The sequence below is a fragment of the Theropithecus gelada genome, chromosome 20, assembly GCF_003255815.1.
Source record: "Theropithecus gelada isolate Dixy chromosome 20, Tgel_1.0, whole genome shotgun sequence".
NCBI lineage: Eukaryota > Metazoa > Chordata > Mammalia > Primates > Cercopithecidae > Theropithecus > Theropithecus gelada.
This window is the reverse complement of record NC_037688.1, coordinates 25,254,298-25,272,112: the sequence shown is the minus strand read 5'-3', so window position 1 is coordinate 25,272,112 and position 17,815 is coordinate 25,254,298. Positions and strand designations below refer to the sequence as shown.

Below are 17,815 nucleotides of genomic sequence, written 5' to 3'. Positions count from 1 at the left end.
CTGAATAATTTTTGTATTTGTAGTAGAGATAGGGTTTCACCATATTGGCCAGACTGGTCTTGACCTCTTGACCTCCAGTGATCCACCCACCTTGGCCTCCCAAAGTGCTGGGATTACAGACATGAGCCACCATGCCTGGCCACCCTTTATCTTCTTTTCTTTTTGAGACAGGATCTTGCTCTGTCGCTCAGGCTGGAGTGCGGTGATGCAATCATAGCTAACTGCAACCTTGAACCCCTGTGCTCAAGTCATCCTCCCACCTCAGCCTCTACTACAGGCATGCACCACTATACCTAGCTATTTTTTAATTTTTTGTAGCAATGGGGTCTCGCTATGATACCCAGGCTGCTCTTAAACCCCTGACCTTGTGATCCTCCCATCTTGGCCTCTCAAAATGCTGGAATTAGGGGTGTGGGCCACCATACCTGGCCCCCTTCATCTTTTTTCCATTGCTTTGTGCCAACCCAGTTTGTGCACTGGGGCCTTGTGATCCTCTCAAAGCTGATTCAGCCTGCATTCCTTTCCCAGATGGACACGTGTGTGATAAACAGCCCTGCAGTGGGGTGAGGGAAGGCAGGGGCAGTGGGGTCCTGTATGTCCTGCCATCTCCACAAAAGGGCAGTCCTCACCCCAGCCTTGTGCTGATGAGACCAGGCATAGATAGTACTGACAACGCAGGGCGGAAGGGAGCAGCCATTAACACTAATGAGGCAGGCGGCCTGAAAGCTTTGTACTCTGCAGTGGCTCGCCCACCCAGGGAACAGTTCGCTCTGTTTCCTTGGCTTCCAGGAACCCCAGGCGGAAAGGGGTTTGGGGACAGGAGCAGGAGTGGGGGTCTTGGAAACACCTGGAGGGAGAAAGGGAGGGGAGGACCAGAAATGCAGTCAGGAGGGCCTGGGATTTGTTAGGTGGGTTTTTCCCTCCCCATTCCCTCCAAAGAAACCCAGGGTCTAGGTCTGCACCTACCCCTGCCCAACAGTGGCCATTGGCCCATCACCCTCTCCAATGTCCTTGATCTGAATTCTTAGAAGCACAGGAAACAACATGCCACATAGGAGTTGAGTAAGCATCTCTGGGGCCACAAATTAAATTAAGCTTTCAGGGCCGCCTGCCTTGTTACTGCTAATGGCTCCAGCCTTGCTCGGCTCCTAGGTCCCTGTCCCATGGACATTTGGGGGACCCTGGGCACCCTCTCTGGCTCCCAAATTGTAATTGGCTCCTGGAAACCTCACCCCAAATTGGAGATAGGCACCCCTCTTATAGAACAAAAGGCTCAGGTTCAGGGAGTGAGGGTCTGAACTGTGCCCCCACCCTCCAGGAAGGGCCCTTCACAGCCTGGCTGCAGGGATCAGTCACGTGTGGCCCTTTATTAGGCCCTGCCATATAAGCCGAGGGCACGGGGTGGCCGGGAACTCTCTAGGCAAGAATCCCGGAGGCAGAGGTGAGTTCTCAGGTTGGGCAGGGACTCCTCCTCTCTGTGGGGTCTCTATCTGGGCATCTAGAGGGGACTCCAAGGATTAGGAGGGACTAAGTGGTGCGTCTTCCTGCTGAGCCAGGCCATGCTGACTGCAGCACTGCTGAGCTGTGCCCTGCTGCTGGCACTGCCTGCCACGCAAGGAGCCCAGATGGGGTTGGCCCCCCTGGAGGGCATCAGAAGGCCTGACCAGGCCCTGTTCCCAGAGCTCCCAGGTCAGTGTGAGCAAGGGTGGGACTGGGCGGGGCCTGAATACCCTCTGGCCACAAATTGTCTCCCCTGGCATAAACCCTCTTTCTCCCTTCCCAAACCCTCCCATGGGAGGTGGGTGCTTTGTGCTTGGGGGGGTTCCTGCCCTCACATCCTCTGCCCCAGGCCTGGGCCTGCGGGCCCCACTGAAGAAGACAACTGCAGAACTGGCAGAAGAGGATCTGTTGCAGGAGGCTCAGGCCTTGGCAGAGGTAACTGCTCGGGGAAAAGGGTAAGGTGGTGGCCCTTGGGAGGGGGCATTGGGTATTAGCTCCTCTCCCCAGCTCCACCTCTCCCCATGCTCCATTGCCATCCTGCACAGGTTGGGACAGGTAAGGTCCCTGGACCTGTAGTTAGAGGCCTGTGCCCACATTCCTGGTTCCCCACACCCACAGGTACTAGACTCGCAGGACCGCGAGCCCCGCTCCTCACGTCGCTGCGTAAGGCTGCATGAGTCCTGCCTGGGACAGCAGGTGCCTTGCTGTGACCCCTGTGCCACATGCTACTGCCGCTTCTTCAACGCCTTCTGCTACTGCCGCAAGCTGGGTACTGCCATGAACCCCTGCAGCCACACCTAGCTGGCCAACGTCAGGGTCAGGGCTAGCGTAGGGGCAAGCAAATGCGAATAAAGGATGGGACCAACCCCAAGGCTGTGATTATTTCAAACGTGGCCGTCAAAAGAGGGAGGGTTCATGGAGGGGGTGGGAGTGTCGCCAAGCCAAGAAGCCACACATACTCTTATTCCAGGGCCCGGGCTACCCCAACATAGGAGGCACATACACAGGCGCTTTTAGGGGTCCTGGCGCCCCTGGGAAAAGTAGAGAAGAACCGCACTCCAGCTTTCAAAAATCTTGTACAGCAAGTGTGGTTTGGAAAGCAGGACGCAGCATGGCACAGGGGCTATCACTCCTGGCTAATGAATACGCCTTAGGCTCCAGGGCTTGCTTGCTGCTACTTCCACACAATGCCTGCCCCTCATCCTGTTACCAGAGGGAAGGCGGGGAGTGTGCGTTGTTCAGGTCCTTAGCGTCTTGAACAAAGAATTGAACAAAACCCAGAAAGTAACAAAGGAATGACACACAGGAAGGAAGCAGAAAGCAGGGATTTGTTAAAGCGAGAAAGCACTCCCGCAGGGTGGGAGTGGGCCTGAGCAAGAGGCTCAAGGGGCCCAGTTACAAAGTTTTCTGGGTTTTAAGTACTCCTTTTGCGGTCCCTGTCCGTTACCCCTTATCTGGATGAAGGGTTTGGTCCATGGCTAATTAACCCATTTATGCCTGAGGTTGCAATCTTTTGCATTTTTGCAATCAGACCTTGGCGATTACCTTGAGCAGTAGGATATAAATAACTCCCATATGCTTAGCGTTCCAATAGTGGAACACTAGGCACAAATAAAGCTGAGGAGAATTGGCGCCCTATGCAGATGAAGGGATGGCCCATGCTTGGCCCGCAGCCAATCCAAGGCACTCTCCCTTTCAAATGAGACTTGGTGGATGGGGAAGGTTTGTGGGGACAGTGGCTTTTGATCCTTTGTTACTCGGACATGGGGGGATGGGGCTTTTCTTTTTGGTTTAGCTTTAGGAAGTTCGCCTTAGTTGGCCTCACGTTCCCTGCCCCCAGACCTTGGTGTTTTCCCTTGATTCAGTTTCAGAATTCAGCACGTATTGGCCTCAAGTTCCCCGCCTCTAGACCCTATTCTCCTGCCTCTATCAGACCTCAGTTTCCCTCTGGGGAGGAGGCTAGCCCAGCAGTTTGAAAACTTTGCAAGCTTGAGAAAGGCTGGCTCCTTTCTTTGCCCCGCCCGCCCCTGCAGCGCCAAGTGCAGCAAAACCGGGAAAGGTAGAGGGTCCAGTCAAATCCCTGCGGCCGCGGGCGCCACCACGCGGCCGGCCCCAAACGTCCTCTTCTTTTTTTTTTTTTTTTTTTTGAGACGGAGTCTCACTGTGTCTCCCAGGCTGGAGTGCAGTGGCGTGATCTCGGCTTACTGCAAGCTCCGCCTCCCGGGTTCACGCCATTCTCCCGCCTCAGCCTCCCAAGTAGCTGGGACTACAGGCGCCCGCCACCGTGCCCGGCTAATTTTTTGTATTTTTAGTAGAGACGGGGTTTCACCATGTTAGCCAGGATAGTCTCGATCTCCTGACCTCGTGATCCACCCGCCTCGGCCTCCCAAAGTGCTGGGATTACAGGCTTGAGCCACCGCGCCGGGCCAAACGTCCTCTTTTTAGTGCGCAGGCGCCATAGGACCGTCCCCAGCCCACGCCTGCGCCGCGCTTCCGCGCAGCCACCCGGAAGCCGGGAGCTGCTCAGAGCCACGCCCCCTTGTGGTCACGTGAGGCGCTTGCGCGTCACCTGACGCGCTTGACAGCCCACTGAAGACGCGGCGTCAGCTGATTTGGGAGTCGCGATTCGTGCCAGCCGGTCCAGGTTCTCTGGTCCCGCCGCTCCCGCAGCAGCCATGTCGTTCTTCCCGGAGCTTTACTTTAACGTGGACAATGGCTACTTGGAGGGACTGGTGCGCGGCCTGAAGGCCGGGGTGCTCAGCCAGGCCGACTACCTCAACCTGGTGCAGTGCGAGACGCTCGAGGGTGAGCCGGGGCCGCGAAAGGCGGGGATGGAGGCTGGCCAGGACCTGAGGGTTCAGAGGTGTGGGCCAGGAAGCCGGAAGCGGGGGGTCTTGAAGGGCCTGAGAGGCCTCTCTGGGAATCCCGGGGCTGATAGCGGACGCGCGGGAGCGGGATCTACCTCTAGCTGTGACTCGGCGCGGGCCCAAACGCAAACAAGGCTTTAAGAACCGCAGTTGTTCGCCTCTGCTTATGCCACCTTTTCTCTCGCTGTGCTCACCCTGCAGTTTGGAAGGAGAAGGTCTTTCGGGGGTAGCTGGTCGGTGCGAGGTGTGGCCATATAGGCCTCTTTACCCTGACGTAGCCCGAGAGCTGTCCCGTGGCAACGCTTAGGAAAGCTAAGCGGAAAAGCCCCCCACCTCTTCCCCCTCCCCCCCACCAAGACACTAAGGTCTTTGGGATCATTGTGTCTTCGCGTTGTCCTGCGGGGTGAGCCTTCCTGGGGAATTGCTGAGCCAGTTTAGCGAGGGTTTTCTCCCAACTCTGAACCGCTGGCTGGGCAGTATCTCCCGAAGGCAATGTTTGAAAGAACAAGGGTGGCCCTTGCAGATCTGGAAGTTCATATACAAGTATTTGGCCAATTAATCCCACCCCCTCAGCGAGGGGGATGCCTGTTGGGACAGGGTTTCTGAGCACAAGAGTGATGAGAAACCCAGTTCCCCTTTCTTCTCAGCACACAGCTCGAGTGGCGTTGTATTCTGAGGCACAGCTCCAACAGATGTACTGAGTTAGAGATGCCCCTAATTCCAGTCTTTGCCAACCACTCCCGCTCCAGGTGGTAGGGAAGGGAAGGGTGGCCCGGATGTGAGGGGATCCCTGATCCTCAAGTGGTACTCGAGCAGAGGTACTGGTAGCCTCGTGATTGGTAGCTGGGTAGGGGGAGGATGGCCTGATGATTCACCCACTGGAGAACATTTTCTCATCAGAAACTTCTTGAGGTTAAAAGTGAGCTCAAAGAAAAAAATAGTTTATTGTTTACCTTGCAAACTAGACCAGTAAAGTGAAAATAAATACCTTTAAAATAGAAAACTTACCGTTAAAATACAATAATTATAGATGTTATGATTTTAATGTAAATCTGCAGTACAGGCCGGGCGCGATGGCTTACGCCTGTAATCCCAGCATTTTGGGAGGCCAAGGCGGGTGGATCATGAGGGGAGGAGTTCGAGACCAGCCTGACCAAAAGGGTGAAACCCTGTCTGTACTCAAGATACAAAAAATTAGCTGGGCGTGGTGGCAGGCGCCTGTAATCCTAGCTACTCGAATTGCTTGAACCCGGGAGGCGGAGGTTGCAGTGAGCCAAGACTGCACCACTGCACTCCAGCCTGGGCAACAGAGCAAGACCCCATCTGAAAAAAAAAATCGACAATAATTGTAGATATACAGCTGAGCGCGGTGGCTCACGCCTGTAATCCTAGCACTTTGGGAGGCCGAGGCGGGCGGATCACGAGGTCAGGAGATTGAGACCATCTGTGGATCACGAGGTCAGGAGATCAAGACCATCCTGACTAACATGGTGAAACCCCGTCTCTACTAAAAAAAAAAAAATACAAAAAAATGAGCTGGGCGTGGTGGCGGGCGCCTGTAGTCCCAGCTACTTAGGAGGCTGAGGCAGGAGAATGGCGTGAACCCGGGAAGCAGAGCTTGCGGTGAGCCAAGATCGCTCCACTGCACTCCAGCCTGGGCAACAGAGTGAGACTCCGTCTCAAAAAAAAAAAAAAATAATAATAATTGTAGGTTTTATGATGTTAATGTACATATGCAAGAAAAGTTGTTTACCTTACTTATGTGAGTAGAGGTGGGGAAGGAGAGCACTTTAGGATGCTGGGTTGTAGGCCTCCGCCAGCAACCGGTTGACCTTACTGTGGGAAAAAGGGGAGAAATAGAGGTAGGCTGCCTGGGACAAGGCCTAGCACACAGTTGGAGCTTAATATGAGTTTTGTGGACTTCCTGGGACTTGTTGAAGGTCTTTATTTGCCTAAATCTAAGGTGAACATCGTTGATCATCAATAGACATTCAGTTGGTTGTTTCTCTTCTTGACTTTCCTCACTCCTGCTGCTGTCTACTCTCCTGTAACAGAGCTTCTGGGGGCACAGGGTTTTTACCATCTTCCCAGGGGACCCTCTATCATCCCCCATAAACCTGTTAGGCCATTCTTTCTACACACTTTTCCTATAACACTGCTCAACATAGGCACCCACCGCCCGCCCCCTGCCTCACCTCTTGTAGAAAACCATCCATATCTTTTTTTTTTTTTTTTTTGAGACGGAGTCTGGCTCTGTCACCCAAGGTAGAGTGCAGTGTCGCAATCTCGGCTCACTGCAAGCTCCGCCTCCCAGGTTCATGCCATTCTTCTGCCTCAGCCTCCCGAGTAGCTAGGACTACAGGTGCCCGCCACCACTCCTGGCTAATTTTTTGTATTTTTAGTAGAGACAGGATTTCACTGTGTTAGCCAGGATGGTCTCGCTCTCCTGACTTCATGATCTGCTGGCCTCAGTCTCCCAGAGTGCTGGGATTAAAAGCGTGAGCCACTGTGCCCAGCCCACCATCCATATCTTTAGTGTGGCATTCAGGGATCCTTTGCTCTTTCACACACATTTCTTTCTTTTCTTTTCTTTTCTTTTCTTTTCTGAGACAGAGTCTAGCCCTGTCACCCAGGCTGGAGTGCAGTGGTGCGATCTCCGCTCACGGCAATCACCACCTCACCAGTTCAAGCCATTCTCATGCCTCAGCCTCACGAGTAGCTGGGATTACAGGCATGTGCCACCATGCCCGGCTAATTTTTGTGTTTTTAGTAGAGAGGATTTTGCCATATTGGCAAGGCTGGTCTCGAACTCCTGACCTCAAGTGATCCACCCACCTTGGCCTCCCAAAGTACTGAGATTGCAGGTGTGAGCCACCATGCTTGGCCATTCACACACATTTCTTTTGTTTTTTTTGTTTTTTTTGTTTTTTTTTTGAGACGGAGTCTTGCTCTGTTGCCCAGGCTGGAGTGCAGTGGCGCGATCTCCGCTCACTGCAAGCTCCACCTCCCGGATTCACGCCATTCTCCTGCCTCAGCCTCCCGAGTAGCTGGGACTATAGGCGCCCGCCACCACGCCCGGCTAATTTTTTGTATTTTTTTTAGCAGAGACGGGGTTTCACCGTGTTAGCCAAGATGGTCTCAATCTCCTGACCTCATGATCCGCCCGTCTCAGCCTCCCAAAGTGCTGAGATTACAGGTGTGAACCACCGCGCCCGGCCCATTCACACACATTTCTATCCTTCATATCCCTCGTGCAAGCCATCCCTCCAGCACTTGATGCACAAAGTGTGGTGGACTTTGGAGTTAGGCAAACTTGGGTTTGAATCACAATCCTGCCAATTACTGGACTACTTTAGACAACCTATTTAACACTTCTGGACCTTGGGTTTTTCAACAGGTATGTTAACAGCACCTATCTCATACAGGTTGTGAAATGTCAAGAAGCTACAATGTGTAAAACACTTAGCCCAGCACCAAGGATAGAGTAAGCACTAGGTAAATGGTAGCTCTTGTTTTCAGTATTGTTTGTACCTGTACCCTCCAGAATTTCACCTTCCTCATTTCTCTTTAAAACTGTTTATTATGGATACTGTCAAACATATGCAAATAAGAAGCAATAATATAAGCCCCTAAGTAATAATCATCTAACTACAACAATAATAAATTCTTATTGATAGAATAATTATCTGTCTTGTTTCAATACTAGCTCCATTTATACCCCCACTCCCAAATTATTCAGAAGTAAGTCCCAGATAGCATATCATTTCAGTTGTAAATATTTCAGCATCTCTGAAAAAAGTCATGAGTATTTTAAAAAAAGATATTATTCCTCCTTCCTTAAAAACAGTAATTTGTTAATGTAATCAGATATCCATTTAGTGTTCAAATTTCCCTGATTGTCTCAAATTTTTAAAATATGATTTATTTGTTTCAGTTGGGATCCAGATGTGATCCCTACATTTCAGTTGATACTCTCTCAAGTATTTTAATATATAGATTGAAGTTAGATTACTTGATTTATAGATTTTCCATCCATCTCGATTTTACTGATCCCATCTCTGATATTTAGTTGAACTTGTTCCTCTGTCCCAATTAGTAGTAGATGTAGAGGCTTGCTCAGATTTTGGTTCAATTCTTTTTTTTTTTTTTGTGAATACTTAATAGGTGATATTTGTACTTCTTTTTTGGTGTGTGAATACTTAATAGGTGGTGTTTGTACTTTTTTTTTTTTTTTTGAGACAGAGTCTCACTCTGTCACCCAGGCTGGAGTGCAATGGCGCGATCTCGGCTCACTGCCACCTCTGCCTCCCAGGTTCAAGTAATTCTCCTGCCTCAGCCTGCCAAGTAGCTGGGATTACAGGCACCTGCCACCTGGCTAGTTTTTTTGTACTTTTATTAGAGACGGGGTTTCGCCATGTTGGCCAGGCTGGTCTGGAACTCCTGACCTCAGGTGATCCACCCAGCCTCCCAGAGTGTCAGGATTACAGACGTGAGCCACTGCAACCAGCCAATGTTTGTACTTCTATTGGGAGGCACATAATACCTAGTTTCTCTTTTTATGGTGTAAGGAATAATTGACATTTATTGACTGGAGCCATCATTTCATTGGGGGTTGCAAAACAGTGCTATTCTAATTCTGTTTCCTTCTGTAGTTGCCAGCTTGACTACTTCTATGCCTGTAAACTTCCAGTAATCAACTACTTAGTTATCCTGAGATACAGTCTGTATAGGAGAGTTTACGATAAATGCTTGATTCTTTCCAGTAGTTACCAGGTTTCAAAATAATGAGTTGTTTCACCAACATCCTCCAAAAATGACTAATGAGGTTTTGTGACTAAACCAACCAAGAGATTTGTTTAGTATTATAACACACTAATGGATTTTAATGTATGTATTATGTTTCAATTGATTAATCTTATTGATGCTTAAATTGTCTCTTGGTCAGTGGAAGCTTTTTCAGTTGACTGCCAAGTCTTTTTTATGTAACCCTGTAGCCATTGAAAGTTTCCTTACTATCTGAGATATCTGTTTTTTGTTTTTTTTTTTCTTTTTTTTTTTTTGGAATGGAATCTTGTTTTCTTACCCAGGCTGGAGTGCAGTGGCACATTCTCAGCTCACTGCAACCTGGATTCAAGTGATTTTCCTGCCTCAGCCCCCTGAGTAGCTGGGACTACAGACCTACGCTACCACGCCTGGCTAATTTTTAGTAGAGACAGGATTGCACCATGTTAGCCAGGCTGGTCTTGAACTCCTGACCTCAGGTGATCCACCCACCTCGGCCTCCCAAAGTGCTGGGATTATAGGTGTGAGCCACTCCGTCTGGCCTGAGATGCCCATATGTTCTAATCTTACCTTGAACATTTCTTGACCCAGACCTAGAGTCTTCATTCCTCTTAGGAGACTTGGTTCTTTTTATTAAAAAGTTATATTTAGAGACCATAATCCGAGTCATGTGGGGTTCTCATTGATACTGTATTGGACGTCATTCTTGGTTTTTCCCATGGATAGTTTAGCTCTTCTCTTACTCAGAAACTTGGAAATTACAGAGAAGCAAATGGCTTGCTGGATTATGTAGCAGTGCTTCAGCTGATGAGTACCAGAATGCCAGTTTCCTAATTTGGAATGGGAGCTCTACCTGATACTTGGGCCAGTCAGGACATCTCCCTCCTGTTGTAAAGAAATATAATTAACACTCAAGAGGAGTCCTGTGTCCTTCTCAACTTCCATGTGAGCTAATGGTCCTGAAGATTGTTCTTCTCAGCCAGAGAGTTAGATCCTTGGAGGCCATGGTTGAAGCGCCTGTATATGATGTGCTGGCTGTTGTCCAGAACACTTTTATCCCTCTCTACCCTGATTCATTTGTCTTCTGTCCATTACATCTCTTTGTGCCTTTCAACATTATTTCACAAGAGACAATTTTATGCAAGAAGAAGAGAGACTCCAGGCTGGGCTTGGCCAATCACCAGTCACAATGTCACATGAAACTGCAGATGCAAATGTTGATGGTGTGGCAAGTCGTTTAGCACAGACTGATTGTGGGGTGGTTAGGAGTGTGACTGGAAAGTTAAGGAGAGATTAGCTCTTGAAGGATCGTAAAAACCATAGACAGGACTCTGTCCTGAGTGCAGGGGATGGGATGGTAAAACTATTAGACTTGTACTTTAGAGGATACCTGCAATTTGAAGGCAGAGGCCACCCTGGAGGTGGAAAGAACAGTTTGCAGGTTCTTATAGTAATTCAGGCTGGGGGTGAGCCTGACCTCAAGCATTGGCTGGGAGTATTGTAGGAGAATTTAAGGAAGGGGAATTGATAGGACTTGAGGGTTGGGTAAGAAGGCTGGGGGAAGAATAAGTCAAAGTCGATGTCCTCATCTCTGGCTTAGGCAACTGTGTAGGTGGCAAAATGAAATGACGGTGACATGTAGGAGAAGGAACAGGTTGGAGGAGTGAGAAGATGAAATTGAGGGATCTGTGAGCCATCTGAGTAGAGATACGAAGATTATTTTTGGTGCTCAGTTGTGACAGTTCTGAACTTTGGAAATTGAGGTAGCAGTGTGTCCATGGTCCCCAAGAGATAACCATGGAATCAGAAGAGTCGAGGCTGAAGATGGGACCCTCCCCCAGGAGGTGCTTCAGTTGATCAAAGGACTTGGGGGAAGATGATGGTCCTGCCAAAAAGGCCAAAGGCATTCCCTGAAATGTGAGTAGCCCCAAAGGAGAGCCTGAAAATAAATGAGGTAGTGAGTGCCAAATGTGGCCAAGAGATTGATAAAGTCAGCCTTCCATTTGGTTTTGCTGTTCAGAGGTCATAGGAGACCTTAATGAGAACAGCAGAAGGTGAGGCTAGAAGGTGACAGCAGTGGATGGGCAGAGACAATGTCTAGATAGTTAGAGAAGACCTTACTGATGAACTGATCCCAGTGCAGCCACTTAATTGGCTTTGTGACCTTGGGCAAGTCATTTGTCCTCAGCTGTAAAATGGGAATAATATTAGGGTCTCTGAGATGTTTGTGAAGTGTAAGCACAGGGCCTGGGACCAAGTGAATAGTTGGAGAGGCCCGCTTTTCCCCTGTGGTCATTCTCTGCCATCGCTCCTAGGAGACAGGTGCCATGGTGGGCCTTGAGTGGCTAATACAAATATGTCACACAGGTCTTGCTTAGGGCAGGTGTGCCTGTCTAATAGGCAAACTGGGTGACCATCAAAATGGCATTGAGTGCACAGTAGGTAGGGAGGGGATGTATTATGTGGTGGGTGACAGTTAATGGGTATGGGCTTTCTTTTTGGGGTGATAAAAATGTCCTAAAACTGGCCAGGCGTGGTGGCGCATGCCTATAATCGCAGCACTTTGGAAGGCCGAGTCCGGGGGATCATGAGGTCAGGAGTTCGATACCAGCCTGGCCAACATGGTGAGACTCCCATCTCTACTAAAAATACAAAAAATTGCCTGGGTGTGGTGGCTCATGCCTGTAATCCCAGCACTTTGGGAGACCGAGGTGGGCAGATCACGAGGTCAGGAGATCGAGACCATCCTGGCTAATGCAGTGAAACCCTGTCTCTACTAAAAATACAAAAAATTAGCCAGGCATGGTGGTGGGCGCCTGTAGTCCCAGCTACTCGGGAGACTGAGGCAGGAGAATGGTGTGAACCCGGAAGGTGGAGCTTGCAGTGAGCCCAGATTGCACCACTGCACTACAGCCTGGAAGACAGAGCGAGACTCCGTCTCAGACAAACAAACAAAACCACAAAAAATTAGCTGGGCATAGTCGCGGGCACCTGTAATCCCAGCTACTTGGGAGGCTGAGGCAGGAAAATCGCTTGAACCCGGGAGGCGGAGGTTGCAATGAGCTGAGATTGTACCACTGCACTACAGCCTGAGCGACAGAGTGAGACTCCATCTAAAAAAAAAAAAAAAAAAAAAAAAAAGTCCTGAAACTGATTGTGGGGGCCGTTGCACAATTCTGCGACTATACTAAAAACCATGAATTGTACACTTTAAGTTGGCAAATTGTATGGCAAATGAATTATATTTCAGTAAAGCTGTTGCCGCCCGCACCCCCTAGCCCCAAATTAGCCAGGCCAAGAGGTGGGAAGAGCCTAGGGAGAAGGAATGGCAGTAGTCTCAGAAACACGAAACTGCCTCGTGCATGAGAGCAGCCTTGGGAGGTGGAAGGAGAAAGTAGAGTGTGTCGAGGGTTTGCAGCAGCGAGGTCTGGATAGATGCATTGGGCTGGTTCCTGGAAGGCTGTGGGTATCTTAGAAGGACATATTGCTCAGGAAGGATGAGAGTTATGGTAAAAATTTAAAAAGAGATTCTTGTTAAGGTTAATGTGTAGGAAATGTCTTGTTTAGGAGTGTCTGTGTATGGTCTTGCCTGGAAATAGTTTATACGTTTCATTTTGTTTGTCAAAGGAAACTCTATTGAATTGGTGAAATTAGATGACCACAACTTGGACAGCAAGATGAGCTTAGCTCAGTCCTAAATTCCTCTGAGTCAAATGTGATCCAAAGGAAGAGATGACATGGTACTGGCAATCTAGTGAGTACAAGTGAGAGAGGGGAGTTGGGGGCTGGGGGAGGGCATTGGGAGAAGGGTGTGCAGAAGGCAATAATGGAAGGAGCATTTACTCTGTGGAAGGAAGGGAATGAGCATGTTGAGTTGTGAGATCCTGGGCCCCACACAATCCTAGGGTTTTTCCCTCATGTTGGCCCCACTGCCCTGGGCAGTGTCATTGCTGCACGAGGAGACCCCGAAGCTCAGTGGCGGATGAACTGGCACAGGTTGTTTGTGGTGTCTGGCAGCCTGCTGCACTCGTTGCTCCCCTCCAGCTTGCTGCTGCTGCAGCCTGTGAGGATGAGGCCCCAGAGCAGGAATGGAAGCTAGGGCTAGGCAGGGGGGAGGTTTGGCATCTTGCTATCATGAGCCAGTGTGGGAACTTAACCCCTCAGTGGGTGAAGAAATGGGGAATTGTGGAGGAGGTAGGGTTGGTGGTGTGATACAATTAGAAGCTCACTGGGCCTGGCATGGTGGCTGACGCCTGTAATCTCAGCCACTTAAGAGGCTGAGGTAAGAGAATCACTTGAGCCCAGGAGTTTGAGACCAGCCTGGGCAACATAGTGAGACCCCCCCCCCCCCGCCCAATCTCTTAAAAATTAATAATATGGGAAGCTGAGGTGGGAAGGTCACTTGAGCCTGGGAGGTTGAGGCTGCAGTGAGCTGTGATCACACCACTGCAATCCAGCCTGGGTGACAGAGAGAGACCCTGTCTGGAAAAAAATAATAATAATAATAATTAATTTTTTTTAAAAAAGAAACTTGCTCTGAGGGAGAGGATGATTAATATGTACAAAATCACAGATAGGAGAAATAAGTTCTATTCCATACCATAGGGTGACTATATTTAACAATATTATATATTTTTAAACTGCTATAAGAGAGGATTTTGAATGTTCTCAACACAAAGAAATAATAGGCCACATATGGTGGCTCATATCTGTAATCCCAGCACTTTAGGAGGCTGAGGCAGTTAGATCGCTTGAGGTCAGGAGTTTGAGACCAGCCTGGGCAACATGGTGAAACCCCCAAATCTACTGAGAACACAGAAATTAGCCGGGCGTGGTGGCACATGCCTGTAATCCCCAGCTACTTGGGAGGGTGAGGCAGGAGAATTGAACCCAGGAGGCAGAGGTTGCAGTGAGCCAGGATCACCCCACAGTACTCCAGTCTGGGCAACAAAATGAGACTCTGTCTCAAAAACAAAGAAATAATAAATGTTTGAGTTGATGGATATGCTAATTACCCTGAGTTGATCATTACACGGGGTATATGTGTATCAAAATATCACATTTATCCTATAAATATGTGCAATTGTTACAGGTCAGTTATAAACAAAAAAGAAACTTGCTCTGAGGCTCTAGAGGATGGATTTGCAGGAACAGGCCAGAAGCAGGACACTTGCTAGCCGCTCTTGCAGCTCTCCAGGTAGGAGAATATGGACTAACTAGGGTAGGAGTGAAATGAGGGGGGATGAAGGACCGGGTCAGAGATCAGCTTGGGAGATGAAAACCACAAGATTGGGCCAGTTTTTATTAGATGTGGGGTGAAGGGGGTTAGAAGTCAGGCTGTTGGCTTAATAAATGACTGGGTGGATGCTGGAGCTCTTTTTGAGATGGGGGCTACCAGAGAAGGGGGAGGAAGGTTAGGGGAGCAGATTGGGGAGTGGGAGGGAAGTGTTCTATCTCAAATGTCTGAGGGAGTCCAGCAGGCAGGTGGCTGTGTGGGGAAGTAACACTAAAGATATTAACCTGGAAGTCACCAGTACACTGGCTGGCGGCAGTTAGGCCCGCACCAGGCCATCTGTTGGCTTGTAGCCAGGGCAAGCCTGCCTTGGAAGCCTAGCTCTGCCCACAAGTCCTGCCAGGAGGCTAGAGAGCAGCCTTAACTGTGGGCCAAGTGGACACAAGTGTGGCCTAACAAGGACACCTGGCATGGAGCCCAGTTTGGCAAGTGGAGCAGAGAGAGGGACAGCCGGGCTCTCCCTCCAGATTCCTGCCATGTCTCTTCCTGCATGATGCTGGGGCATGGTGGTTTTTTGTTTTCTTGTTTTCTTTTTGACTAAATATAATTTTTTAATTCCAAAAAGTTGGTAGAAGGATGACCTGGTGTAGACTCTCCAAGGGGTATACATTGTCACCCCTTTGTCAAAACACTGCATGCATATACCGTTTGACCCTGCAACCCAACTTATAAGGTTGTATCCCGTAGATTAGCATGGGATAGCATGTACAGAGGTGTTTACGCCAGCCTTGTTGGTAACAGCGAACTATTAGAACCAATGGAATATCCGGTGATTTGGTTATGGTCTGGTTAAATAAACCATGGTCTGTTCTTAAAATGGAATACTACGAGAGAGTGCTCAAAAGCATGAAGTTCCATAAGGGCTGATTTAGAAATATACTGTTAGGTGAAAAGTTGCAAAGCGTTACATATAATCCCATCTTGGTAGACTACCAGATGGACATACACATGTTTTTGGAAGCATAGGTGCCATGTTGTCATGAGTGACAACCTCTGGGGAGAGGGATTTATAGAGGCTGGGAGGGGGATGATTTCAATGTTGACTTTTTATGTACTCTTCTATTGTTTAAATGTATTAGAGTGAATACATTTTGTAGTTGAAACATTCAATAAAGATATTTAAGGAAAATTAGGACATGTAGGTGAGCAAAGAGAAGGGTCCCCGCACCCAGCAGCCAACGAAGTTAAGGCCTGTGCTGGAGAGCCTGGGACCTTTGTGAGCCAGGTTTTGGTTTGCAGCATTGTAGGGCTGGTCTGAGTCTTAGGGAAACCCCATGAAGCCACTTCTCTTTACACCTGAAGACTCCCAAGTGTGGTGGGGGTGCTTGAGGGCCCAGGCCAGAGCTGGACTCTTCTCATGTCAGCTGGCTGGAGCTGCAGGGCCCCTGTCCAGGTACAGCCCCTGTGAGCAGGTGACCACTTAACTGGCCGTTTTTCTGTCTGTCCTTTGCCTCGTCCTCCCGACCCCAGCTCCTGTATTCGCTTTGTTGGTTGCATTTTGCACTGGCATATACTTTAGCCCTATTGATTGATTGATTGACTGATTGATTGATTTTGAGAAGGAGTCTCACTCTGTCGCCTAGGCTGGAGTGCAGTGGCGCAATCTCGGCTCACTGCAACCTCCGCCTCCCGGGTTGAAGCGATCTTCCTGCCTCAGCCTTCTAAGTAGCTGGGATTACAGGCGCGTGCCACCGTGCCTGGCTAATTTTTGTATTTTTAGTAGAGGTGGGGTTTCACCATGTTGGTCAGGCTGGTCTCGAACTCCTGACCTCGTGATCCACCCGCCTCGGCCTCCCGAAGTGCTGGGATTACAGGTGTGAGCCACCGTGCCTGGCCTTTAGCCCGATTTTATCTGGGAAGCTATTTGTGGTCAAGTCAGTAAGAGTTCCCAAAGGAGCCAATAACTGCTATTTCCAAATCCCTGCCACAGGATGTGTTGTCAGAACTTGCTCTGGTGGGTGATAACATACACTTTTTCTTGGGTTTACTTAGCGATTTCTTGGGCCTGGTTTCCGAGGTGGAGCCAGTGCTTGAACCCCTGCTAGGCCTTTTGAAGTACCCTCAGCATAGGCAGATGTCAGCCATTCAGGGCCCTTAGTAAATAAGGCTTTCTGGGTGACTAGGGTTTCTTGATGGCAGAGACGGAAATGCTTCAACACCTTATTTTAAACATTGCATAATACACTTCTGGAATATATTAGTCTCACTTCCCTGCTTGCTTGCTTCCTTTCCTTTCTTTCCTTCTTTCCTTTTTTTTTTTTTTTTTCTTTTTCTTTTTCTTTTTGAGACTGGGTCTTGCTCTGTTGCTCAGGCTGGAGTTCAGTGGTCCAAACACAGCTCACCGCAGCCTTGACCTCCCAAGGCTGAAACAATCCTTCCACCTCAGCCCCCCAAATATCTAGGGCTACTGGCATGCACCACCACACTTAGCTAATTTTTGTTTCTTTTGTAGCGAAAGGGTTTTGCCATGTTTCCCAGGCTGGTCTTGAACTCCTGGGCTCAAGTGATCCTCTTGCCTCGGCCTCCCAAAGTACTGAGATTACATGCATGAGCCACCATGCCCAGCTCCTTTTCTTTTTTTAAGACAGGGTCTCACTCTGTCACCCAGGTTGGATTGCAGTGGCACGATCATGACCCACTGCAGCCTCAATCTCCCAGGCTCAGGTGATCCTTCTACCTCAGCTTTCCCAAGTAGCTGGGAGTACAGGCATGTGTCACCATGCCTGGCTAATTTTTTATTTTTTAGTGGAGACACGGTCTCGCTATGTTGCCCAGGCTCCCTGCTTTCTTTCTTTCTTTTTTTTTTTTTTTGAGACGGAGTCTCGCTCTGTCGCCCAGGCTGGAGTGGAGTGGCCGGATCTCAGCTCACTGCAAGCTCGGCCTCCCGGGTTTACGCCATTCTCCTGCCTCAGCCTCCCGAGTAGCTGGGACTACAGGCGCCTGCCACCTCGCCCGGCTAGTTTTTTGTATTTTTTGGTAGAGACGGGGTTTCACCGTGTTAGCCAGGATGGTCTCGATCTCCTGACCTCGTGATCCGCCTGTCTCGGCCTCCCAAAGTGCTGGGATATCAGGCTTAAGCCACCGCACCCAGCTGCTCCCTGCTTTCTTAAGTGGCACACACTGAACATAGCAGAGTCTCTCCTACATTAATGGCTGTTAGACTTGGAATGAGATGTAACAGAACCACTGTCCCTGAGGGCCCATGTCTGCCTCCAATAGTTTTGTCCCTGGCCTTCTGTCAGGCCACCCATTCACTCTTCCTGCTGTGGTCAGGATGCCTACTATAGCACCAGGGTCCCCTTCCCAACCTGCAGCTGCTCTTGGTCTTTGAGCTCAGTGGTTAGACACACTGCAGCTTGTTAGGAGGATCTAC

General features: G+C 49.4%; 2 protein-coding genes across 3 annotated transcripts in view; both read left to right on the top strand.

Moving 5' to 3' along the window:
• The first annotated feature begins 898 nt into the window (after positions 1-898).
• Positions 899-2,366, top strand: AGRP (agouti related neuropeptide). Its single transcript, XM_025370923.1, has 4 exons — positions 899-1,441; positions 1,557-1,689; positions 1,850-1,935; positions 2,119-2,366. The coding sequence occupies exons 2-4, from the start codon at positions 1,560-1,562 to the stop codon at positions 2,299-2,301; spliced, it is 399 nt and encodes a 132-aa protein (XP_025226708.1). The 5' UTR covers positions 899-1,441; positions 1,557-1,559; the 3' UTR covers positions 2,302-2,366.
• Positions 2,367-4,028: 1,662 nt separating this feature from the next.
• Positions 4,029-17,815, top strand: part of ATP6V0D1 (ATPase H+ transporting V0 subunit d1) — a 44,588-nt gene continuing 30,801 nt past the window's right edge. Inside the window, exon 1 of one of the 2 annotated variants that reach the window (XM_025369617.1) lies at positions 4,029-4,305. In XM_025369617.1, the coding sequence (XP_025225402.1) occupies positions 4,176-4,305 (130 nt within the window). In that variant the 5' untranslated portion in view covers positions 4,029-4,175. The remainder of the gene's footprint in view (positions 4,306-17,815) is intronic. The other variant, XM_025369616.1, reaches the window with a different exon arrangement.